Raw genomic sequence first — 27,793 nt, forward strand, 5'->3', positions numbered from 1 at the left:
TTTTTTAAAAAGCTGAAGTTAAATATATTTTCAAGTTCAGACATTTCACTTTCATTGATGTTGATGACAATTTTAGAGTCTTTTCTCTACCTTGTAACGGAGAGTTTCTCGCCTTTCTTCCAGTCCCATAACACAATAGTATGACTATCATCTATTCCAACTGAAACCAAACGTTTGCCATCAGCTAAAAAAAAAAAACAAACAGAAAAAAGATATATGTTCATCATTTAACATTCAGTAAATAAATACACTTAGTGAAATTTACAATATCAACAGAGAACTGAATTTATAATATTCATTATACACTTTTAACGAGTTATAGTGTATGTATAAAATACAGCAGGAACTAGGTCATAAGACAGCATTAACAGGAAAGCTGAACATCACTACACAAAAGGTTAATGCATATGATTATATTGTTTAAGGTAGACTTCAGCAACACTAATAATCCATCACTTTGGGATATGAGGTCTCAGAAGTAAAAGGAAGGAAAAAGAAAAAAAAACAGAGAAGTGAAGAGGAACAAAGAAGTATGAAAGGAAGAGGTGAAATAAATATACTTCAGAACAATATTCATTCTCTAGGGGGAAAGAATTAAAGCTGTCAAAAGGAGCACTACTCCCTCCCTTCACAAATATCAATTATCTTACGTATTTTCAGCAATTTTGTACGGTGAGCCAAGGAAAAGACAGAGTTCATGTACATGGTTTGACTGCTTCCAATTCAAAATCCACAATTTTAGCTGTCACCATTATCAAGCACCAGCTGACAGCCTAGTTACTTAAAAAATCATCCAATCCCATCATCTAAATATGGATGATAGCTACAACAGAAAGTACTCGGTCCGAAATTCTGCTCTTCCAAGTCCATGAATAATCTGTGGTTCCTAATGATAACACTAGTAACACTATTGTATTTAACTTCTTGGTTTTTCAACATATTTTATTTAGCTTGTGGAAAAGTCCTTAAATATAGATAACACATTGTTACTAAGTGAACAGCAGCAGAAATTTGCAGGTAAAGTAAGAGTTTCTTGCTGTAACACTTCATATTTACTATTTTTCCTTTCCCCCATTTCCACAGGCTTCATGGTTTTACCATAAAATATATAGTTTTCAACAATTCTAAAATTTTTGTCAAAGGATATCAGAATTGAAAGGAACTTCAATGGCCACCTACTCCAGTTCATAGTCATTAGAGAATGCCCAACATCTGGATATCTATCCTTTATGTAAAGACCTCCAGAGGCAGGCTGTTCCACTTCTGGATCATTTTAATTGTTAGGAAGGCTTTCTCTGGCATCAAACTTAAATCTGTTATCTGTTGCCTGATTCTGCCTTTTCAGTGAAAAAGAAAAAATCTAATCCCTCTTCCATATTAAGACTCTTTCAACTATCTAAGACAACTATTTTGTCCACAAGACATCTTCATTAGAGTAAATAAGCCCATTTCTTCTAAGTGATTCTCATATGCATGAACTCAAAGTCCTTCACACCATTATAGTTCCTCAGCTCCTCTGAATGTTCTCCAGCTTATCAAATACATTTTTCCTAAATGGCTGCAGGCAGAACTGCACAAAAACTCCAGGTCCCATCAATCTGACAAATGCAGAGTGCAGCAGAATGAATTATCAGCTCTTCATTCCTAGTAGCTATCTAGACCTCTCAAGACAGTGGCATACTAGGGTTTTTTTGTTTGTTTTTGGCTTCCACGTCACAAGGATGATTTACTTTGAACCTTGAGTCCACTAAAATCCCCAGATCTTTTTTAGGCAAATTGCTCTCTAAAAATACCTCCCTCAAATACTACTTAAGTTAATTTTTTGAACCTTACATTTATATTCATCCTATTCATCCCTATTAAATTTCATCTTATTAGATTCAGTCAAATATATTATATTAGTCTTTCCAATTTTTTCGCATCATAACTTTATCATCCATTGCATTTGTTATCTATTCTATATAACTTTTTTAAATCTGCAAATAAGATAAGAATGCCTCTATTTCTTTATCCAAGGCAATGATTAAATGCTAACAAATCAATAAAGCAACTACGCAATGATGAGTGACTCTACTGGAGACCTGATGCCAAGTTTATATTGAATCATTAATGACTACTCTTGGAATACAGCAATTATCAAATAAATAGTCTATCTAATTGTGCTGTCATCTAGTCCACATCTGTCTATATTTCAAGAAGAACAGTATGAGATACTTCTTCAAATGCTGCACTGAAATCTAGATAAACTACATATACAGCATATCCTTAAAATCTGAGCTAAGTAATTTCAAAAAGGAGATTAGGTTAGTGTGGCATGGTCATATTTGTTATCACTGATTCCTTTTCTATATGAACAAAATTTTTTAAAAAAATAACATATTCTAGAATTATAATGGGAAGAGAAATCAAGCTTACTGGTCTAAAGTTTGTAAACAATTTCCTTCTCCCTTTTTTGAAGTCAAGACATATGTCCTACTCTACCTCTGCAGTGCTTTTCCCTTCTCCATAATGTTTCAAAGATTACTGATACAGACTCAGCAATCACATATTCCAGTTAGGATACAGTTCATCTAGGTCAGGTAACCTTAAGAAATAAAAGGCAATGAAGTGCCCTCTTAAAATTCCCTAACATACTGGGTATCAACTCCCTCTTAGTCATTCTTGGTCTATTCAAAAGATAGACAGCCAAGCAAAAAAAAATCTGGCAGCAAAGCAAGGTATAAAGAGAACTCTTTATAAAAACATGAATTTAATTTAAGAGGAGAAACTTCATCTTCTACTGAATTAACCTGATATGAAATGCTTTTACATAACTAAAAGCTGATTTCTTACATGAGAAGATGAGATAGGAAGTCCTGTAATTTAATCTTCACATACAAGGTTAACAGAAAACAACTTCTTATGCTCCCAATCAAAGAAAGTTCAAATTTTGTGTAATGAAAGTAAAATTTCCTTTTAGACAGATTACAGAATTTCAAGTTAGAAGGGATTCAGAAGCCATTTAGTCAAATTCATACCTGAACAAGAATCTCCTCTATAACAATATCCATAAAATGGTTATCTAGAGCTCTCCAGCAAAGAAGAACTCACTACTTCTTTTTCTGTTGCAACTGCACCCAATGCTCCTAGCTCTGGTTCTTGGAGCCAGACAGATCAACTGTCTCTTTCATGTACAGTTGTCATCGCTCCCTTATATCTTCTTAGGCTAAAGATCTCAAGTCCTTCAACTGATCTTCCTATGATATTAACACTAAGCCCTTTACAATTAAGCTCACTCTGACGGCAGTTCCTATTCATTCTACCTTTGGGGGCCAAAAAAACATATACATTTTCTTCCACATAATAACTTTTTAAATAGTTGAAGACAGCTATTATGTTTCCACCTTAGGCTTATATTCTCTAGAGTAAACATCCTCACTCTCTTTAACTGACTCTCATATGTCACACCCACCTTGGTAACCCCTCCTCTGCAGGTTCTCTAGCTTAACAGTGTGCTAAAAATCAGTCTAGATCATTTTTAGATAAATTATAGTGTACCCATCTCTCCTATGTCTTGTACTTGTATCTGTAATTTAAAAACTCAAATGAGGGATGACATGTGTTACACACATACACTTACACACACATTCTCATTAAAAATAATCCAATGTTTTAAACCATCACAATCTTCCTGAATCTCATAATTGTCACTGAATGTGATAGCTATCCTCCTAGCTTTGTGTTATGTGCAAATTTGATTAGCATGTCACTTGTGTCTCAGACAACATAGTGTACTGGACAAAGTGCTTGACTTGGAGTCGGAAGTTCTGGGTTCAAATAACATCTCAGATATTTACTGACTATGTGTCCCCCAGCAAGTCACTTCACCTCCATGAGTCTCAGTATCCTAATCTGTAAAATAGGAATAATAAGCATCTACCTCACAGAGTTCTGAGGATCAAGTAAGATAATAAAGTTGTCATTGTTGTTGGGTCCTTTTAAGCAAGTCTGACTCTGTGACCCCAATTGGGATTTTCTTGGCAAAGACACTGGAGTGCTTTGCCACTTCCTTTGCTAGCTAATTACAGATGAGGAACTAAGGCAAAGAGAGCTAAGTGACATGCCCATGGTCACACAGCATCTACGGTTGGATTTGAACTCATGAAGGTGAGTCTTCCTGATTCTAAGCCCACTCTATCTACTACATCACATAGCTGTTCCTAATAAAATGGGAAGTACTTTGCAAATCTTAAAGCACTACATAAATATTACATAAATATCAGCTATGTTGTTATGTTTTTAAATAGCCCTGATGAAAGCACAGGTCCTTGCAGCAGTCCACGAGACAGTTTTCCAAGTCAACATTAAATTACTGATTACTTTTTGAGTCTGGCCATCCATTTACTTCTAAATCTTCCTAACTGTTCTATCACTTAGGCCATACCTCTCCATCTTTCCCATAAGAATAGTACCTCATATTTTGTCAGATATTTAGCTAAAACCTAGGTAAATTTTGTCAATAGCATTTCCCTGATTTACCAGTTTAGTAATTTTGTTGATAAAGGAAATGAGACTGGGATGGCAATACTTATTTTAAATGAAGTTATGATTGCTCTCTTTGATGATCATTTCTTTTTTTAAATATATACTTATCACCCTTCTAATAATAACATACAGGATTACAATAGGAAGGGAAATAAAACTCAATGCTGTATAGTCTGAACTACAATTTCTTCCCTTTTTCGCAAAACAGGATATTTACCCCTCTCTTACCCTGTAATACCTCTCCCATTATCCACAGTCTCAAAAATCACTGACAGTGACTCAGCCATCTTATGTCAGTTCTTTCAGTATAATTAATTTCTAGTTCATTATATCTTTACTATATAGTTCACTAGGACTTAGTCACTCTCTTACTATCTCCTTACTTATATTGGAGATCAACTTTCTGTTACCTAATTGTGTTGTTTCCTTTCCAGTCCTATGAATTCTCCGTGGCAGAGAACATAAAAACAAAAGTTAAAAAATTCTTTTTTCCTTCTATTCTTAGTTATCAATGTCCTATATGCTCCGAAGAGTAGACCCACTCTTTAACTGGCTTTCTCTTACCCAATAAGAATTTTTTTAAAACAATTCCTTTGTCATCCTTAGCTTTTCTAACCAGTCTAAGCTCTTTCTAAATTTAAGCATTCCTGACGCAAAATTTTATACAATCACACCTCATTTTTATATTCATCCTGTTACTTCCCTTTGCTGCCATTCTATATCTATTTTTTAAAGATCTGTTGGATGATGAGCTCTCTATCTAAATCTGTCTCTTCAGACAACTTCTGTTTTAATCATAACTATTTATCTTCGTGTCTTCAAATTTCGTTCTTGAAGCTTCCCATCTTCTCCTAGTTTTGACTCTTCTGTAGAATTTTAGTCCACAGGATTAAACCTGCAGCCTTCTCTGAACATCTTGAAATCTGCTCTCCCAAAGAGAAAACAGTTTGTCAATTTTCTTTTTTTGTAAGCAGTATTTTGTTTTTTTCAATTACATGTAAATATAGTTTTCAATATTCATTTTTTATAAGATTTTGAGTTCCAAATTTTTTCTTTCACATGCTCTCATCTGATATAAGTCATACATGTATAATCATGTAAACACATTTCCACATTAGTCATGCTGTGAGAGAAGAAACAGAACAAAAGGGAAAAGCTACAAAAAAGTGAAAATACTATGCTTCCATCTGCATTCAGAATCCACAGCTCTTTCTCTGGATGTGGATAGCATTTCTGGTCATTAGTTCTTTGATCATTATATTGCTGAGAAAAGCTCAGTCAGTCATAGCTGATTATCACACAATGTTGCTGTACCTGTGTACAATGTTCTACTGGTTCTACTCACTTCACTCAGCATCAGTGCATCTAAGTCTTTCTAGCTTTTTCTGAAATTGCCTGCTCATCATTTCTTATAGCACAATAATACTCCATTACATTCATACATCACAGCTTGTTCAGTCATTCCTTAACTCATGGCCATCCCCTCAATTTCCAATTCTTGGCTGCCACAAAAAAAAGTTTCTAAATATTTTTGTACATACGAGTCCTTTTCCTGTCTTTAATGATCTCTTTGGGACACAGACATAATAGTGGTATTGCTGGATGAAAGGGTATGCACAGTTTGATAGCCCTTTGGGTATAGTTCCAAAATGGCTGAATCAGTTTAAAACTCCACCAACGATGCATCAGTGTCCCAGTTTTCCCACATTCCCCTCAACATTTTTCATTTTCTTTTTCTGTCGTATTAGCCCATCCGATAAGTGTAAGATCGGACTTCAGAGTTGTTTTAGTTTGCATTTCTCTAATCGAGTGATTTAGAGCATTTTTTTCATATGACTATAGATAGCTTTAACTGCTTTATCTGAAAACTGCCTGGTTATATCCTTTGACCATTTATCAACTGGGGAATGACTTGTATTCTTATAAATTTGCAGACTGTCAATGTTCAAAATAATTTTCGTTAAAGTATAAAACAGTCTTACCTGAGAAGTCAACAGCACAAACACCATATTGATGATAGCCCTTTAATATTGACAATGGTTTAGTGGTCTCTGTGTCCCATATGTGTATTGAGGGATCTCTACCTACCTAAAATAAAAAAAAAAAAGATAAAAAAAGTAACTATAGGTATTTAATTGGTTCTTGGAATCGAAGATTTGCTCAAAATAATTCTCAAAACATTAAATTTTACATAATTTGTTCTTGACTATGCATTAAACATTAGAAATGAGACTCAGGAAATCAGTTTTCTTCATATATTCCTCTTGAGACTATCCTATATGTCTTCATCACAATTATCAACAAGAAGCAGGTGATTTGGATGAAAAGCTGCCATCAGTCTAGTTAGGAAGATTGAGGATGCATATATGAAAATTAAACAATACAAGATACCATAAGCAGAGTGATAGAGATAATTACTAAAGGTCAATATACTTTATGGATTAAATGATGACTAATGACAATAAAAAATAGGCAGAATTATTACAACTAGAGAAATAAGAAAGTTTTAATGAGAAGGTAAAATTTTAGTAAAACCTTTGAAGAAAGAAATTTTAAAAGTAAGACGTAGGGAAGCATATAGCATAAGATAATAAAATTTAGACTGCTGTACTGAAGCTTAAGATATTGTAACAAATGACCTCTTTAACAAGGCTAGAGGATATATAATGAAAATTAATGAAACATGTTTTTACCTAAAGATTTCTGGATCTAATCAAGAAAATTTCATACTGAAAATGGAGGAGGAAGAAAAATTGACTAAAAGGTCTGCAATGTCAGTTACCATAGTGAGCAATAGACATGACAAACGACTAAAGGGAAGATTCCAACAGCAAATGTGGAGGATGAGAGGAATTTCATAGTGAATGATCTGTGGAAAGGGTACAGTGCTTATGTTCCGGTCAGTACCAAGCAATAACTATATATGTCTACAGTAGGTATTAGTCTTCATTCTAGAGGAAAAGTGAAAGGAGCAGGGCAATGTATCTCTATTCTCCATTTATAAGAAAGAATAAAGTTTTTTCCTTGAAAGAATTGAAGAGATTCAAAAAAGAAACAGAAACAGTTCTGTAAGGAACCTTCCAGTAAGAATGAGGAAAGATTGAAGATCTTGCTTTCAACAAGTAAGGAGAACAAGGAGACTTTTGCAGTTATGAACTTAGAATATAGGATATTTATGTTTTTGCTACTGCTAAGTGACTTATGTATGGGCAGTCTCCCTCCTAAAAGAAGAGGTAAATGGACTCAAAGAATTCATCTCTACTCTCCTGGTTATTGGAGAAAATGAAATATTTCTTGGAAAAAAAAGGAAAACCAAAATACAATATTTGCTTCAATGTAAAAATAAAGAAGAAAAAAGGTATGAAGAAACAGAACATTATGTTAAATGGATGGAGGACAGATGCACAATGAGAAGGAAAGGAAGGACTACTCAATATTTGGAGTTAATGAAGAGATTTAAAAAAAACTCAACAAAAAAATTGGGTAACTTTCAAGAATGCACACAGACAGAATTATGCTACCAGGAATCTAAAGAGCAGTGCTAAATATTATGAAGAACTTGGCAAGGAACTAAAGTCCTTAGGTAAACAAGTGCTGTTTTTAATCACTGCTGCTGCATACAGGCAAAGGTTTCAGCAAAGAAAAGTAGAATTTCCAGGCCAGTGATTAAAACTGGAATAACTGCCTACAGGCCATGGATTCCTAATGAGGAAAGAAAAGCGTGCTCTGTATTTGTTCTGTATTTGCTTCAGTATCGCACATACTAAAATTAGAAGATACATACCATAAGAGAACGTTAGCAGGCTCCTTGAAAAAGGAAGATCTACAAAGACATGAAACATGGCACATTTGTCAGTACTGTAAGTGTATAGAAAGAGAGTCACAATAATGCACTGCTAGTGGAATTGTAAATAGGCTCAATCATTCTGGAAAGTAATTTAGGGAAGGGAGTAAAGTCAAGATGGAGGAATGCAGCAATACCGTCTGGCTTTCCACCATAAATAACTCCTTCACAAAGATCTGGAAAATGCACTAGACAGAGTTCTGATCAGAAGGAAAAAAATCAAGAAAAAAATCACAGCGATTAACTTTTCTAGCCCAGGGTGACTTAGGGAGATAGAGAAGCCTTTAGACAGTAGGAATAAAGACTGGGCAGGCATGCACATACCACCGAACATTCAAGCATCCGGGACTGAAAAGAGATAGGGTAGCAGGGCAGGAAGCACTGAAGCAGAAAGAGATCTCAGGGGAACACTTACAAAGTGCAGGATACAGGAATTAGTGCCATCTGGAAGATCTGTTGTCCACTACTCAGTTCTAGGTCACAGATTCAAGACAGAGAAGAGGAGGGAGCAACTGACTTCTTCCTACTATTGGCATGCCAGTGAGAGAATAAAGATAAAGCTAAAGAAGAGAGGTCTCGACCCCTCTCCACTTGAAGCTACCATGTGGACTGCATCCTAAGTATTTTTCATTTTAGGTGAAGGAGATTAATTTGGAAGTTATAACTTTGTTAGTATCTAAAGATCAGGAGAGCAAACCATCTGACATTCGGAAGTCTAAGAGCTGAGTCCATGCCAGGTTTGCAAGGCAGTGAGCCCAGTATCAATGCCCTGAGGAACAAGGATAAGACTCCGCCAACATCAATGACACATTTGGATGGGAACTTGGTGAGACCAATGCTACACTGAAATTGTATTACGTCTCAGTATATGCAAAGACAGAGGCAGTACAGGGGAAAATGTATCCCTGAGGTTAAAAATAAAATAAAATAAAAATATTATTTTGTAAAAGCTAACTGATATTAACTGGTTAAATGGAACTGAGGTGTAAAGTCACTAGCAGTACACAGTGGGGCTGGTGGAACACAATAGAATGGAAGCTTAGAGAAGAGACACCCAATCCTTCAGGGGTACTCCTTGAATCCTGAGGGGAAGCTGCACCTAGCCTGGCATTGCTATACATGTAATGTAATATTACTGAATTGTAAGTCAACAAGTATTTATTTAAAAAACTACAATGTTCCAAGCACTGTGCTAAATGGTAGAAACAACGAAAATGAAGAATGCAGAAAAATGGAGAAACTTTTAAGAACTGATAAAGAATAAAGAAGGCAGAACCAAGACCTCAATACATATCTAATAACTGATATTTTTAAGAAGATACCAAAATGCTGCTGAATTCCGATAAAAGGCAAATGGAGAACACATATATACAATTCCCTCTTCTTGGTAGGAGACAGAAGACTATAGGTGTGGGATGCTGTATGCATTTTTATTTGTTACTATGGTTTAATGAAGGTATACAGGGGGAACAACTGTCTTTTTAAAAAGCCATCAATAAATTTTAAAAAAAAAATATTTAACAAAATGGAATCAATCAGTGTTTAATTTTTCATACATTCTGAATCATATCTATCATTTTTTATCCCAGTAGACTGAGAAATGCACATAATTATTTTTCCTGCTTTTATATATTTAAGTAATAAACATAGATTATTAGGAAAGCAAAACCTCTTAATTACAGTGCAAGACAGAACAAGCATTCAAGTTTATACATACAAACATGTTTCTGCTTTAGGTGAGCATATACATTTTCTGCAACACAAAATTATATCTACTATCAGCAAAAAATTTTTTCAGGCTATTGTCCAAAAAAATTCAGAAGAGATGCTAATTTTTAAAGTATTCTTATATGAAATGTCCCAGTATTCATACATACTTTATTGCCTATTTAAAATTTGAGTAATTTCTTAAAACATATTTTACTTTTTTATAATCTCTACTAAAATAATTCTTCATTTTTACTGAGGTCATTCAGAATTAAGCCAATTGGTAGACTCAATCTTTAGAAGAAAACATAACCTTTAACTTATCTGTAAATATGTAAATTTGGTTAAGAATGCCCAAAGAAAAGCATCACTAGTTAAGTACTTTTCCTAGTTTCTATTATGAACCTTCTGTCATTTCTATTAACATAAGCCAGAATGTGCTCCTGTGTCTATTGCAAAGTGAGAATATATGTTTTTTCCACTTATTTACAAAATGTGTGATAGAGAATATTGCTTAGGTAAGAGTCTAGGTTAACAGATATTCTGACCTCATTCTTCTTCTGGAAAAACATGTTATTTAGTCTTCTATTTTAAAGGGAAATGCCTTAGCTATGTGCTTAATCAAGCTGTAACCTATAGTTTTATGTTAATAAAATATAGTTAAAATAAAATATAATATATAATAAAAATGGCTTTTAGAGCTGTTTAGATTAACAAAAGAGGACATCAAAGATCTAAATAAATGTACTTTAGAAAAAGAAATAGAATAATCCATAAATGAGTTTTCTAAGAAAAAAGCATCAAGACCAGATGGATTGTACTAGATTCTACCAAACATTTAAAGATCATTTAATTCCTATATTAAATAAATTATTTGGAATAATAGGCAAAGGAGTCCTACTAAACTCCTTTTGTGAAACAGATTTATAGTACTGATACCTAAACCAGGAAGAGCAAAACAGAAAAACGTTATAGACCAAAAATGCAGAAATCCTAATTAAAATACCAGCTAGGAGACTATAATAATACATTACAAAGATTATACCTTGTGACCAAGTGGAATTTATACCAAGAATGTAGGAAAGGTTTAACATAAGGAAAACCATGAGCATAAATGATTATATCAATAATAAAATAATAAAAATCATGATTATATCAATGGATGCAGAAAAATAAAATACAACACTTGTTGCATTAAAAACACTTGCAATATAAGAACAAATAGATATTTTCTTAAAATGTGAAGCATCTACCTAAAACTACTAGCCAGTATTATCTGCACTGGGGACCAGCTAGAAGCCTCCCCAATAAGATCTGGAGAGACATGTTTTGGAAATGCTAGCAATAGCAATAGGAGAAGAAAAAGAAACTGAAGAAATAAGAATGGGCAGTGAAGTAATAAAACAATCACTTTTTGTAGATGATATGATGATAGACTTGGAAAATCCTAAAGACTCAACTAAAAAGTTAGCTGAAACAACAATTTTAGCAAAGTAGCAGAATATAAAATAAACCCCCATAATCAGCATTTCTATTTCACCAACAAAACCCTGCAAGAAGAGATAGTAAGAGATATACCATTTAAAATAACTGTAGACAATATAAAATACCTGGGAGTATACTTGCCAAAACAAACCCAAGGACACTTCTTACACAAATAAAGTCTGATTTAAATAATTGAAGAAATATTAGCTGTTAATGGCTAGGCAGAGCCAATATGTTATAAAGGACAGTTCTACCTAATCTATTTATTCAAGACCACCCCATCTAAATTATTAAAAAATTCTTTTACTGAGTTAGAAAAAAAATAAAATTCATATGAAAGAACAAAAAGGTCAAGAATTCAAAGAAACTAATGAAAAAAATGTAAAGTAAGGAGGTTTAGCAGTACCAGATCTTAAACTATATTATAAGGCAGTAATTATTAAAACTGTGTGGTACTAGCTAAGAAATAGAAAGGTAGATCAGTGGAACAGATTAGATCTATAATACACAATAGCAAATGAATATAGTAAATTTGTGTCTGACAAACACAAAGATTTAAGTTTGGGGGATAAGAATAGATTATTTGGTTAAAAAAATTACTAGGAAAGCTAGAAAGCAGTCCAGCAGAAACTGAGCATAGAACAATATTTTATACCATTTACCAAGATAAGTTCAAAGTGAGTTATATATGACCTAGATAGAAAGGGAGATCTCAAAGAAAATCAGAAGAACATGGAACATATTACCTATCAGACTTATAGATGAGAGAACTATTTAAGAATAAACAAGAGGGAGCATTCTGTCATGTAAAATAAATAATTTTGATTACATTCAATTAAAAAGGTTTTGTACAAAAAAACTAATACAGTCAAAATTAGAAGGAAAACAAAAAAATTAGGGAAAAATTTTATAATTTCTCAGATAAAGTTCTCATTTCTCAAATATACAAAGAACTCTGTCATATCTATACAAGTATGAGTCATTCCTCAATTAATAAATAGTCAAAGGATATATAAACAGCACTTTTTTGCTGTTTTTTTAATGAAGAAATAAAAAATATAGCTATACGAAAAAATGCTCTAAATCACTCTTCATTAAAGAAATGCACATTAAAATAACTTTGAGATTGGCTAAAAGGGGAAATAAAATAACTTTGAGACTGGCTAAAATGATAAAAGGGGAAATGTTGGAGGGGAAGTGGAAAACTGGGACAATAATTCACTGTTGGTGGAACTATGAACCGATCCAACCATCTTGGAGAGCAATTTGGAATTATACCCAAAGAGTTACAAAACTGTGCATACCGTTTGATCCACAGTATCACTATTAGCTTTGTTTCCCAAGGTGATAAGAACTTATGTGTTCCCCAATATTTATAGCAGCTCTCTCTTTGGTGGCAAAGATCTGGAAATTAAGGGTATGACCTTCAACTGGGGAATGGCCAAAGAAGTTGTGGTATATGATTATGATGGAATACTACTGTGCTACAGCAAATGATGAGCTAGTTGGCTTCAGAAAACCATGGAAAGACTTACATGAAATAACGACAAGTAAAATGAGCAGAACCAAGAGAACACTGTATATAGTAACAGAAATATTGTCATAAGAACAATTAATTCATTTTAAGGATCATAAATACTCAAATCAACTACAAAGGACCTATGAAGGAAGATGCCATCTACCACCAGAGAAAGAAATGATAAACATAAGTTTTATAAGATGGTTTTATATGTACATATACACACACACAGACACATATAAATATACATATTTGTGTCTTATAGTAACCTTCTCTAGGGCAGGGTAAAGAGGGAAGGGGAAAAAAATAAAAAGTGTACAGCAGAGAACACACACAAAAAAATAAGGAAGCATAGAAAAGCAGGGTAGCTTTCAAAAGGGTGACTAGTGTTTGTTACATAGATTTTTTAAAAATAAACAGTGAAATGGGAAAAAATTGCTGCTTTTATATTGAGTCCTCTTTTTATGATGTGTTATAAGTGGAAACGTTCTTTTTTGTCTTTTTGTATTTAAGTTCAAAATGAATAAAAAATTGATTTTAAAATGGCTTTTAGAAATCAAAATAGAACACATGGCATTGTTTCTGTTCTGAAATCCATTACATTTTTTAAAATTCCATTGTGAAAAGTTCTCTTAATTCTTCATATTCACATTTCTACAAATGAAGGAATTGCAAAATACAAAAAAAGTCTAAAAATGAATAAATTAACATATCTCTCTCACACATACTCACAATTCCTAAAATACCTAACATACCTGGCCTGTTGCCACATAGTCTTTCAAGGGATGAATTGCCAGACAGAGAATGTCATCATCATGACCCAGATAAAATCGCTGCGTATTCTGTTGTCGATTATAAATTACACCCACAGCTGCAACATGGTACACAATTTCACCAATCTGAGTGTAAAACAGATTACTACGACAATCATACCCTCTGTAACTAAAACAGAAAGAGAATCAATCATATTAAATAAAGCTTGTTTTATAAACAATCCATAAAAGATATGCACATTATTACATCAGTCTTAAAATGATCCTTAACAATTCAAAGATATTACTATGTCACACACAATAAATACCTATGAAACAATAGAATTAAAAGATACAAAAATGCTAACATAACAGGTAAATTTCTATTCATACCAACTTTCTTCAAGTACAAAGGAACCCAATTTATACAGAATATCTTTTAATTAATGGAATATTCTGCACAATACACTAAGAAATATATGGAGAACTTTCTAACAATTACAATTCTCAAAAACAAAAATCCTGAGGGAATGGCTGAAGGACCATTTTTAAGTATTTTATAGCAAGGGTTTTTGCTTCAAGTAGATATTAAATGATCTCCTAGCATCTTTTAACTCTTGAGATTCTGTGATTTTATGAATATACTTTCCATAGTTGCAGAAGAGAAAAATCTTTCTGCCCCTTCCAGATGAACTAACTACATTTGGATGCCTTTCTGACAGAAGGAGCTCTGGTACTTATGTGTGTTTCTCAAAACCATACACAGAACTGACAAGAAATCTCAGAAACAAATACAGCCAATTTTTAAAGGAAGAAAGCTTTTCCCTCATGGTGGATAACATAAAATCTTCCATTCTCCCTGAATTAAATGTAAAAAGAGATTTCTTTGATTCAATGTTTTTCTAGAGAAATGTAGAAACTATACAATACTCATTAGTACTTAAGAATTAATTATGAGATGATAAGAAAGGTCTCAGATACAGTCTCAGACTCTAGGCTCCTCTGCAATTTGAATTATTTATTGCACTCAATTCAACAAAGTCAGAGGTTTGCTTTGGAAGTAAAATGACTTCTAGTTATGAGAATTAGTTTAAAAACAAATAAAATGGAAACCTTCCAACTACATTAATTTTTTAGCTTACAGTTCCTGACAGGTATGCAGGTATAGAGTTAATTTTATGAATCATATGGTAATCCAACTTATATACACTTAAGCACTTGTAATTTGTTTTTCCTGCCTACAGACAGCTTCCCCATTTATGTCAATTACTAAATTTGTAATAAATATTAAAAGTCTAGATATTCTCTTACCCATGCACAAAATGTAACCGTATACTCTGTCCTGGGGCTCCGACTCTTCTCTTAGATGTAGCAGTTTTGTGTTTCTCTCTGCACTGCTCTTTAAGTTGAGGTAGATCTTCTTTGTAAACCTTCAAAAAGGAATATATAAATACATGTATATTTAGGTATACATATATAAAAACAAAAAATTATTTATATTAAGAGAAATATCAATCCAAACTAAGTGTGTGTATTATTCACTATTACTGAAAAGATATCTATTATACTATGATGGGGTGGGGAAACTTCAGCCTTGAGGCCACATGTGGCCTTCTAGGTCCTTGGATGTGGCCTTTTGACCAATTCCAAGTTTTACAGAACAAATTCTTTTATTAAGGGGATTCATGCTGGGAAGTTTGGATGCAGTCAAAGAGCCACATTTGAGGAACTAGAGGGTTGCATGTGGCTGGAGGTTGCAGGTTCCCCACCTCTACACTATATGGATTTCCTATCTATTCCATTGGTCAAAAATTAGTTATTTCATTAACTTAATTTCTTTGACTAAAACAGTTTCCTCGTACTAGTATGACTGTGTGTTAGTCCTTCGTTGCCGAAGAAGACCATGCCATCAGAGAAATAATGAAATGACTTGCACTTGACTTTGTTTTGAGTGAGAGGGCTGTGCAGGTCACCAGCCTCACTTCTCCTCCAGAGCCATCTGAATCCAGTGAGCAGATATTCCTCAGGATGACTGGAGATGACCCAGAATGAGGCAATTGGGATTAAGGGACTTGCCCAGGATCACACAGCTAGTGAGTGTCAAGTGTCTGAGGTGAGATTTGAACTCAGGTCCTCTTGACTCCTGCACTGGTGCTCTATCCACTGTACCACCTAGCTGCCCCACTAGTATGATTGATGTAATAATAGCTGACATTTATAGAGTGCTCTGAGGTTTGTAAAGTGCTATTACACATGCTACTGCAATTAATTCTCACAGCAACCCTGTGAGACTGGTACTAAATTTTCATTATTATCCCTATTTTACAAATGAGGAAATTAAAACTAAGTGAGGTTAAGCAACTTACCAGTCATCATCTAACTAGAAAATATAAAAAGCAAAAACGTATCTTTCTTGACCTTATTGTCCCACTAGAACATGCTGATTAAAATTATATTATTATAATAATTATACATAAACCAATGTATATGCGTATGTATATATGTATGTGTGTATGTGTGTGTATAAAAATACTTCATTGGATCTATGATCTCAGTGACTGTGGTATTCCCCATTGCCCCGATAGTAGGGATCACAATCCATTCAAAATATTTCCATCCTGTGTAATTCTTGTCTGTGTCTTTCAATCAATCTTCCAAGGAGGGTCTATCCAATAGGCTGTGAGTTTTCCCCTAGGTTTTTAAAACTTATTGAGTATCAGTACATACAGCTGACCACCTGTTTTTTGTTTGATAAATGATGGGTCCACCTCCTCCTTCATTCATACAACTCTTGGATGGCATCTCTTATATCAGAAGCTCTTAATCGTTTTTGTTTTTGTCATGGACCACTTTGGAAGCCTATTGACGTTAAGGTACCATTTCTCTGAATGTTTTCTGCCTACATTCATAACTGAGAGATGCTAAATTTCACCTAAAAGTTAGTGAAAATAAAATGACTTTTTCCCCATTAAAGTTCACAGACCACCTGAGAAGTGCCCTGTTTAAAAAGCCCTATTTTATACTATTTCTTGTGTGCAAGTCATTGCTGGTATTATGTTGCAACTTATTTAGATCTACCACACATCTCTCAATTGTCCTTTTGATGACCATTAAAATGATTTTTCTGAAACTGATGTTCTACAATTTCACTATATATCATCTCTGGGAGAGTATTGGTATTAAAAAAATGTTTATTTCTCAGAGAGAAACTTGAATACGTTGAATATGTTGGATACTTTCCCAAATGCAATCCACTGTAATCTTTTTCCTAGTCAATTTTGAGCCTAGCTCACTGTCCATTTGCAGTATTTGTCCCAGATATAAAAGTATCAATGGACCAATATCATGTCATAATCTAGATAAAAACTATTTTCATCCAGTTAAAATTTTCAAATGTTAATTTCTAGGGAAAGCTCTTAAATGGTTATAAACTTCATTTAGATGGCTTTGTAAAGTCCTTGAGTATGATATAATCAGCACAATATCATTTATAATAACTACTAGCATTTATAGGGCTTGCAAAGCACCTTCACAAATATCTCATTTGATCCTCACAACAACCACTGAAGGTAGATGCTATTATTATTACCCCATTTTACAGATGGGGAAACTGAAGCAAACCAATTAAGTGACTTACCTACTCAAGTCACATGACTATTATGTGTCTGAGGCTAAATTCGAACTCATTTTTTCCTGACCCCAGATCCACCATTTTATTTACAGCATCACCTAGAAGCCTCTATACTCTTTGTAAGACTCCCTTGCTGTCTTCATTCTCTATAGGTAATTGATCATTTTGGTTCTACACTAGGGTATACCCCCCTGTCAATTACAAATATGTCTGGAGAATGTTTCACTGTTTATGCTTTGCTTAATATTATTAATCAGAAACTGCTGAATAGTCAGTCAATAAGCATTCATTTAATTATTTATAAGACTAGGTCAATCTACCTAGGCTGGAATGTACAATAGTCACTCACAGGCTCAAACTCACTACAGAATATCATGGAAGTTATAATTCATTCTATTTCCAGCCGAGGCTTGGTGGCCTCCTCCTCCTCCTGGGAGTTCACGACACTGGTTCCAGACTTGGTGCAGACACCTTATCAGCTTAAGCCCTACTGCAGCTCAGAACTCAGTTCAATAGCATCAACCTCTCCTGTAGAAGGGATTGCAGATATAAACCCCCAAGTCTGATTCTAGCTGGTTTACAAGCATTTACTGAGCATTATTATTTTTTATTATTATTAGCATTAATCAATATTAATATGCCAAGTACTATGCACAAAACTGTAAAATGGGCAGTAATAATAGCACCTTCCTTCAATGGTTGTTGTGAGGATCAAATAAGATATTTGTGAAAGTGATTTGCAAGCTCTATAAATGCTAGTAATTATTCGTGGTTGTACCTATCAACGAATTTAGTATGATCTTAATAAACTAGAGAAAAACTCTTAACTTAGCATTTGACTCTACCAAATTAAAGAGGCTTTCCCTTCCACCAAATTAAAGAGGCTTTCCCTTCCAAACAGTGAAGTGTCACTCCCTCCCAAACATCTCCACACCATGCTGCTGTATATTTCCTGTTTTTTGGCACTTTGTTTATTATGTATTGACCTGTCTTGCTTACCTTGTATCCCCAGGGCTCAGCATGTGCCAGAGACATAGTAACTGCCTAATAAATGCTCTGCCTACATATATACCCACCAAATAAAAAGCAGGATCTTATTTCATTTGTACTTTTTAGTACAAATTAGTACAAATAGTCTCAATTGTGAGACCATAAAAATGTCTTCCACTGTAGGATATCATTTGCAAAGCTGTTTATTCCTTTTTTATATTTCAGTAAAGTATAAATTCAGTTTGACTGACACTTGATGCACATATAACACTTTCAAATATTTTGTATAAATGAGAAATTAGGCAGATGGCTTCATTGACACTTCATTGCATTCCTCTTGATCACATTTTCAGTAGTAATAGGAGCCACAATTTTTAAAAAATTTTATTTTTTACTATGAATTAAACACCAAAAAAATGAACATTTCACTATTTCAGTATGCAAAGAATTAAAAAAGAGGATCATATATAAAACTATGATCTTCTATTATGTAGTTCATTAAAAATTGTCCTGTTTGTTTCCTTTTTCTGTACTTTCCTTTCTGTATACTTTTCAACGCTTCTGATGCTTTTCTTCATATCTAGAACAACACACCAACTCCCCTTGGCCATTCATGACTTTTTAGTATTCAGTATTTTTCTCTTTCAGATCTCTTGAGAATCAATCGCTCAAAACTATCACTTTCAGCAAAGAACTCTATCATTATATATTGCTTCTCATCTTCATTTTCTTTACTACTGTTTCTTTTTCATTATGCATACAAATTGGTGACAGAGATGTTAAGAGTTCAAAATGTGATGGCTTCACTGTTGAAGATGAAGGAAATATTTTGCTGCAGAAAAGTAGAAAGTTCTTTTTTTATTTTATTTTTTTTATTTTTTATTTTATTTTCTTTTTTTATTTTTTATTGTCTGCTTGCTGTCATCCCAGTTTAACCTTTAATGATCTTGGAAGGTATTTTAGTTGGATCTTACACCAAGCTTTCTACTTTCTACTTATTTTTCTACTTGCTACTTATTTTTGTTTCCACTGATTCTTGCTGTTTTACTAAGTGATACTGTTCAGTTTTGTCATTACCCATAATGTTAAAAACAAATAAGTTTATATTCTAAACCAGTCTCCCTTTGCCATTAGCTACAATGTTTCTCTGCTTGGCAATGAGATTAAAGGTCTGCTGTCAGTCAGAAGCAGTATTTTTTTTTTACTCTTCTGACTGCTACTATGAATAATCTACTACTCTGGGTAAGCATTTATGCAAAATGACTGCGACTCATGTTAATAGCTGTTCTTTAAACATTTTCAGCTTTTCAAAACTGGTAGTTTGTTTGAAGACGTCACGTGAACTGTTTTAATTATATGTCACATATTCTCAACTTAGCTTTTTTTCTAAATTGGCAATTAATTTGGTATTTTTTGCTTTTCTGAGATTGAGTCACCCTGTCTCACTCAGGTCAGAAATGTAGTGGCCACTCATAGGACCAATCCCCAAACTACTTAATCTATTCTATTTTTTCCAACCTAAACCAGTTCAGGTTTCCTTATGCAGCCTGGTGGTTGGTCTGTTGCTCCCAGGGGAATCACCATATTCCTGCTAGACTTAGTATGAATACCTGATTGGTTTTAACACTACTGCAGCTCAGAACTCTTGATCTACCAATCTCAGCTTCCCTAACATCAAGGATTCTGGGTGTGTATTATCATAGTTGGATGACGCAGAAATGGTTCCCTGTGAGAAGATTGTAGGTGAGGTACTAAGAAGGAAAACAAGCACTCAAAAGATCACAAACTAGGCAGTTTTTTACTCACAGATATGCAAGACTGTGGCTCCTTAGCCCCTCTGTACCAAAGGCAAGCACAGGAGGCATCACCCAAGGCATACTGTGGGATACATACCCCAATCTAGAGCCCAGAACTCTGGGTCTCTGACCTTATATCTGATTGTTGTTGCTGAACAGATTCAAAGAACCTGAGCAGGAAGTGGGCGTTGGGGCAATCAATCAGCCTGGGCTGTGACACAAGGGCACTGTAATTAGGAAAGTTGTTAACACGCATACTTGGAATAGATGCAGTTTGCTAAAATGATTATGATCAGGAGAGCCTTGCATTCATTCCCTAAATGAAACTGACCAAACCAATTATTAGGTGCAAAGGAATTTCCCAGGGCATAAGTATGTCAATTATTGGTCAAACATGACATTACTTCTGTCAGCTAGGGCTTAGAAGTAGGCTAATTCTCACAATCTCCTATCATTAACCAGTAGTTTCCTAACTATTAATAAAAACATAGTTAATTTCAGTGATTGTGGAGATATTCAATGCATTCTACATCCAATGCCTGCCAACTTAGTTCCTAAACATATAATTCATGATATAATGGCCTCAAGGTTTCTGTGTAGTATGTAAGTCTTTAGTCTCTTATTTTTCAGTCTTTAATCATACTTTCCAACATACTTTTTCACCATCCTTTGCTCTATTTACTGTGTATCAGATTATATGCTGATTTAATTTGGAGGGTCTTAACTAGCTCTGTATATAATTTCTTTACCTTCCCATTCTCTGCAACAGGTTGTAATGATGATAATGATAGCTAGTATTTATTTAGCTCTATAAACTTTTCAAATTGCTTACATATTACATTCAATCCAATCCTCAACAACCCTGTAAGATTTTATGCCATTATACTCATTTTACAGATGAGGAAACTGAGGCTTGAAAGACAGCTTAAGTGATTTGCCCAGGGTCACACAACTACTAAGCGTCTGAGGCTAGAAATGATGAACTCAGGTCTTCCTGATTCCAAATCACTTTCCAAGTACAGGAAAGTACTCTATCTACTGCACCTACAAGATCACAGATCTAGAGAAAGAAGAGATCTTGGAGGGCTATGTAGTACAAGTCTTTTTTTTACTTATCTTACAGACAAGTGAAGAAAACCAAGGAAGCTTACTTGCCTAAGGTCACTAAGGGAATAAGCATCAGAGGTCAACTACCAGCATATGTCCTCTGATTCCAAAGCCAATGTTCACTCCACTGTACCATGCAGCTTCCTGTATACTGATCTATATGATTAAATTTCTTCAGGATGGTCTTTTTGATGATGTTCTTCAAGAACATTGCAAAGCAAGATGCCCAAGTCTCCTGAAAAATGATGCTCCTTACTATCTTTCAATGAACAAAGAAAATAATTCCACCAACAACTTGAAATACTTCTTAAAAGTAAAACTGTGATCCATCTTAACCATTTACTTTTTAATTAAAATACTGCATTTATCTCACATGTATATTTTGTTTCCCCACCATCTCCATTTGTCTGATCATCATCACTACTACTATAGCCTTTATCAAAGCATTCCATACATACTTAAATGAAGCCAAGGGTAGAGTTCCTTCTTTGAAAACTAAAAAGCATTTTTGACATTACATTCTTGGCAATATAATCTAGCTGACATTTATAGAATGTGGTAGAGAAAGTTTTCACTCTGCATTATAAAAAGGATTGCCAGATATCTGTAATATTTCTTACTACAAAAATAAGACAAGAAAATCTTTAACAATCATTCATGCTATTTTCTTAAATAAAGATGTCTTTTACAGCCAGGTATTTTGATCAGCCTGATCAGACATACTGAAGTAATTTTTTAGAGAGCCAATGAATTTGATTTCTTTGTTTTACTTTGGGGACAACTTTTCTGGGACTGCCTGCATTTTTGCTTTAATATCCTTTAGAGAACTGAGTCTTTGAAAGTCTTGTTCTTGTTCATTTTGGTGTGGACGGCCTTCAATCTTTTTACATTCTCATTTGAGTTTTGTGAATTTTTGCTGGAGTTGTTGTCTAAAGACATCATGACGGTGATGTCTTGACTTGTGTGTGAATTAGATTTAGTGAGGCTCAGCTATGCAAAGTGACAAGACAAAAGTCAAGACATACTGCCCTGTATGCAGTGAATGATGATGGCCTTTTAAAATTAAAGTCTTTTCCAGGCCTCAGTTTGTATCACCAATGGATTTCTTCATTAAAGGGAATCATATTCCTCCTTCCTCAGATAGTTTTATTTTTATCTGTGAAAACTTTGCTATTAACTCAAGGAACAGATCACTTGCCAAATATATTTAAGAATATCACACTATCTTCATCTTTTTTGTCTGACCCTGCATTTTCCTCTGATGCTACTAGAGTTTGCCTTAATATGTAAAGGCCCTGACCCACATTTCAACCACAAAACTAGGGAGCTAGGCACAGAGGATAGGGAATGTTTGAAAACCTGAGCTCAAATTCTATCTCAGAAACTTCCTATCTATGAGACCCTGGGCACATCACTTAACTTCTGTCTTGGTTTCCTCATGTGTAAATGAGGATAATAACAGCACTTTTCAAACCCTGAAATTCTATGTAAATGCTAGCTATTACTATTAAACTACTGGTATAATCTCAAAGTCAAGAAAAACTGTCAACTGTTTAGACATTTTCAAAGATCCTAGTGTTGCTTCAACTGAACCACTTCCAAAGTTCAATGCCTCTACTTAAACAACATGCATTTTGTCCTGTATACCAGCCCTGAAATACATGGTTACCTCTCTAACAACTGGTACTTATTTTCCTCATTATCTATCTTGATAATTTTTGTTACCTTTAGTTCACAACTGAAGATGATTTTCTGTGGCTTAGAAACACTGTGTTCATTTCCATGAAGTTGTGTACTGGGTAGCAATAGGAAAGACGAGCAAGGTGGATGAGTTGCTCACTTCCAGCTTCCATGAAGCACTGCTAAGGATGGCATCACACTGAGGACCATTGTTCCATTTAACTTAAACTTCTATCTTTTGGTTTCATTTACAGCAAGAAGGCCAGTATGATTCAACTCCTCCAAAAGTATGTCAACTCATTTGTTGTAGAACAAAGATCTCACGTTTAAAGAATCAAAGGTCAAATTAATATTTATGGATGATTTTAATACTGTGCTTTTTCACACCTTCTACCCCTTTCTGCCAGTCACTACTGTCTAAGTGAAACATGGATACACTCTTGACTTTTAGTTCTACTTTATTTCATGAGTTATAAGGGCCAAAGATTTCGTTCCCTAACAGCCATACTACTAGTGATGAACCTCTCTATACTTAGAGTCAATGCCACTTGTTGCCAGGACTATATACAAAACTAGCCTGGTTTCAGCTCCACAGAACAGGATGGCCCTTCTAGGATAACCTTATCATTTGTGAACTCACCACTAGGCTACTAACTCAAGCCTTGATTGACTCCACCTCTCAGCCTCCTCTTTCCTCTGCAGGGCTGGATGATGGAGTACCAAACTTTCCCAATGCTTCTTTTATAGGGAGTAGAAATTGGATTCTCAGATGACTCTATTTTGCATCTTCTGTCTTGCCTGGTTTCAGCTCCACAGAACAAGACAATCCTAGTGTCCTGTTCCTGTCTCCTCCACCACAGCTCTGCTTTCCTGATTTCTTTTGTATATTATGTCTCCCTTTAGACTATAAGCTCCCTGAGGTCTGGGATTGTCTTTCTTTTTATTAATCATATCCCCAGTGCTCAGCACATCACAGGCACTTAATGAATGTTTATTGTATTGGATGAAGCTTTCTTTAAATATTAGAATCCAAATAGAATTTGTTACGCTGGCATAGCCATTAAAAACCTACCGTGTTATAATGAAGCATCAGAGTAGAACTTTAATGAAAGATATTTATAATATATCACAATATTAATATGTGGCATATCATGATATTTAAATAAATTATTACGTTATAGTACTAATAAATGTCAAAGAGTATATCTTATAATGAAAGGATAACAGACAAGAAAAATAAAAGGAACAACATGAAGAAAGCTAATAAAAAGAACTGGGAACTACGTTTTACAAGTTAAAATGTACATAAATGAAGAGAGAGAATTACCTGTCGACGATACGTGATCTGAGTCTCTTGTTCAATTTCTGAGTCTAGTTCTGGGACATCAGACTCGTCTGAATCTGACTCATCACTATTAGAATCAGCTAGAGTTTCTGTAATTTTTAAAAGGCACTTTTGTATTTTAAAAAGGCCAATCTTAATGAAATAACATAGAATAATGGAAAATAGCTAACTAGTATCAAGTAACATGCAGATATAAGGTATAATACAATCAAATAAAATTACCTATTCAAATCATACAAACATAAGATGCCAGTAAATTATAATATAATCTTCCTCTCCATTCATTGTAAAGTCAATAGCTCTTAAATTCCTTCACTAGTTTTCCCTATCATGAAAGTAAGAAATAGGAATGTGGATGAACTGATTTTAAAGAATATTCCTTCATCAAAGAAATAATAAAATATTTAGATACCCCTAGAATAAATTATATTTTTGAACACTAGCACAAAAAATTACTTCCCCATGGTTCGGTAGATTAAATATCCCTAAAATAACCTTCCTTTTATTGCTCTATAATTTCTCTAACTCTGTGCTTGTTAATAATAAATCCAAATAATAACTGACATTACTTAAGTTATGATATTAAATTACTTCAAATATTAAAAACCTTTTATTTTGGAATTATTGAACAATTATTTATACCATTTTGAAATTAAACGTGTGTATTTATATATAAAACTTTAAAAAATAAATGACTAACCTTGTGGTGCTATATGAAGGGAATCCTTTAGTTTTCTCTCAGGAATAAACTTCCACTGAAAGACAGAGTGATCTGCTCCACCAATAGAAATAACCCATTGATAATCATGTGACCATCTAACATTGGTTATATGAGCTGAATGACCAATATATTTTTTAAACTTGGCTCCTAAAACAAAAATATGTGCTTAAACACAGTATTTTCCTATACAATTACATAAACACCAGTTTTAAAACAGATGTTATATCCATTTATCACTGACCCTCTTTCACTTCTCCCATTAATAATGTTTATCTTTAACTAGTGACTCAATTGACTAAACAAGATGTTACATAATAAATAAAAAAGTTGTGAAGCTCTACCCCACTGATTTATAGATTGAATTGTCACTTTTTAAGAGCCATAGAAAGTCATTTTAAAATCTGGATTACTGATTCATCAACAAATGTTTATTGAGTACCTACTACGTACTGAACATCATACTCCATCCAAGCTATGCTCGGGGCACTCTGGCCTTTCTCTTACTCTTAGTAACACTCGACTCTTGCCCCTTGTACCGTGGGTATCAAGCACAAAACCAGGCCACACTACTTTCCAGCCGTCCCTAAGTCATGCCACCTGCACTCTGGCCCAATGGAGTTTTTACCCCTAAGACATGCTCAGAACCAGGCCACCATGGCCATCTTCCTGCCATCTCCAAACCAGGCCTGAGTGTCCCTCAATCCATATCCCACCCCCTCCAAATCTAGCTTCCTTATGTGTTGTATTTATCTGTTAGAATGTAAGTTCCTGGAGGGCAAGGACTGTCTTGCTTTTGTATTTGTATCCTCAGTTCTTATCACATAGTAAGCACTTAAATGTTTTTCATTCATTCATTCAGAATCTATGAGGATAAAAAATTAACACATGGTCCCAGATTTTAAGAAAGAGCTCTTAAGTAAAGTTCAGGGACCCTTGGCAGTTCCCAAGACTCTTTCAGAAGGTTCATGAGGTCAAACCTACTTTCATAATAATACTAAGATGTTTTCATTCCTAATATGGCAAATATTTATGGATAAAAGCCACATAAACTGGAATTCCTCAGTAATTTTTAAGAGTATAAAAAGATTCTGGTATCAAAAAGTTTAAGAACTGCTGCTCTAAGGAAACTTAGTCTAAATGACTAAGACAGTATGTAATAGAACTAAAATCAAATCATCCTTCAACTCCAAGTAGGTTGCTCTTTTTGCTACATCAAGCTATTCCTCATAGACATTTTGCAAAAACTAAACAATATACATAAGTAACTGATAATCTAATAAGGGAGACGATGCATATGAAGCAATTCATGAACAATGTTCTAATCCATAAAATAGAAATAATAATACTTTATTTACCTTACAGGAAGTGTTATGAATATCAAATGAAGTAATACATATACATATATACTTGCTTTGAAAATTATAAAGAACTATAAAACAGTTATCGTTATTATCCTTTCTTCTAATTTTTAAAATGCATTTATATTAACCCCATAATAACGGGGTTAATATAAATCTCCTCCTAAAATGTATAGCTAAATGTCAACCAAAAACAGGGATGGGAGGTGTAGTAGAGGGGCTATTTTATTTAAAATGTGGCGGATAAAAATTAAACAGAATTTTTTTCTTTAAACTATAACTGTAAATTTTCTAGTATATAATATTCTATTTTTTAGTATTTAGTATTTATTTAGTATTCTTTGTTGATTCATGACCTTACCTTAGTATCCACATTCTGATTAATTACAGTCATATAGTATCAAAAGTGTACGTATGGGACATTAAGCTGAATTTACATCTACTCAGGATAAATATTAGAAATTTATCTGTTTTTCAGACAACCAATTCCCTGATATTATTTCTGTTATCTGTGTTATCATAAAAATTTAACATAAAAAATCTGGATAAATGCTTAGTTACCTGGTTTTCCAGTTCATTTACATTTTCTTGTATCGCACATTTAAATTTTATTGTATTGCACATACATATTACACATAATTATGCAATTATTTGAAAAAGCAAAATATAAATATTATTCCTAATGCAAATTTAGTTAAATTAATCACATAGAATTTAAGTATAGAATTTATTTCCTTTGTTTATCTAACACTGCTGACTTTTAGAATAAGGTACAATACCCATTCATTTTTATAGTTTTTTAATCTAATCAAGTGAATATGATGTATTGGAAGGGGAAAAAAAAAACCTTTCCCCTAAAATGCTAAGTTTTCTCAAATATGGAATTTTAGATTATCATGACTAATTAAAATCACCTGTCAACATAAATGTGATAGTACAATATTTCTACAAATAGGTTAAATAAATTTTGGGTCTTAAAATAATTTAGCTAATTGCTAAACTTGCAATGGTTTTACCTTATCTCTTTGTCAATGCTCTTCAATCCACTTATCCTCTTAGCTATATCTAACCATAATATTTATCACTCAGAAAATGTATAACTAAAAATATAAATGTCTCAAATCAAATATTCTACCTCTGAAAATAAATTTTTATTAAAATGGAACAAAAAGGGCATACAAAGTCATTCTTTTCCAAGGAGTTTCTGGTCATAATAATAAACTTCATTTATACATTACTTCAAGGCTTGCAAAGCAATTTTATGTCTATTCTCGCATTTGAGCCTTAGCACAACACTATAAGCCAGGTATTTCCAGTATTATCTTCATTTTACT

General features: G+C 33.7%; 1 protein-coding gene across 12 annotated transcripts in view; it reads right to left on the reverse strand.

The window, feature by feature from the left end:
* EML5 (EMAP like 5) overlaps positions 1-27,793 on the reverse strand; it is a 211,038-nt gene that overhangs the window by 126,384 nt on the left and 56,861 nt on the right. For all 12 annotated transcript variants that reach the window (XR_011970740.1, XM_072625213.1, XM_072625209.1 and 9 more), the window contains 6 exons: positions 25,081-25,248; positions 24,363-24,469; positions 15,143-15,261; positions 13,835-14,021; positions 6,507-6,612; positions 91-184 (listed from right to left, as the gene is read on the reverse strand). Coding sequence is in view for 11 of the 12 variants with exons in the window: in XM_072625213.1 (XP_072481314.1) it covers positions 91-184; positions 6,507-6,612; positions 13,835-14,021; positions 15,143-15,261; positions 24,363-24,469; positions 25,081-25,248 (781 nt within the window). In the remaining variant the exon portion in view is untranslated. The remainder of the gene's footprint in view (positions 1-90; positions 185-6,506; positions 6,613-13,834; positions 14,022-15,142; positions 15,262-24,362; positions 24,470-25,080; positions 25,249-27,793) is intronic.

This window comes from Notamacropus eugenii, chromosome 7 (assembly GCF_028372415.1).
Source record: "Notamacropus eugenii isolate mMacEug1 chromosome 7, mMacEug1.pri_v2, whole genome shotgun sequence".
NCBI lineage: Eukaryota > Metazoa > Chordata > Mammalia > Diprotodontia > Macropodidae > Notamacropus > Notamacropus eugenii.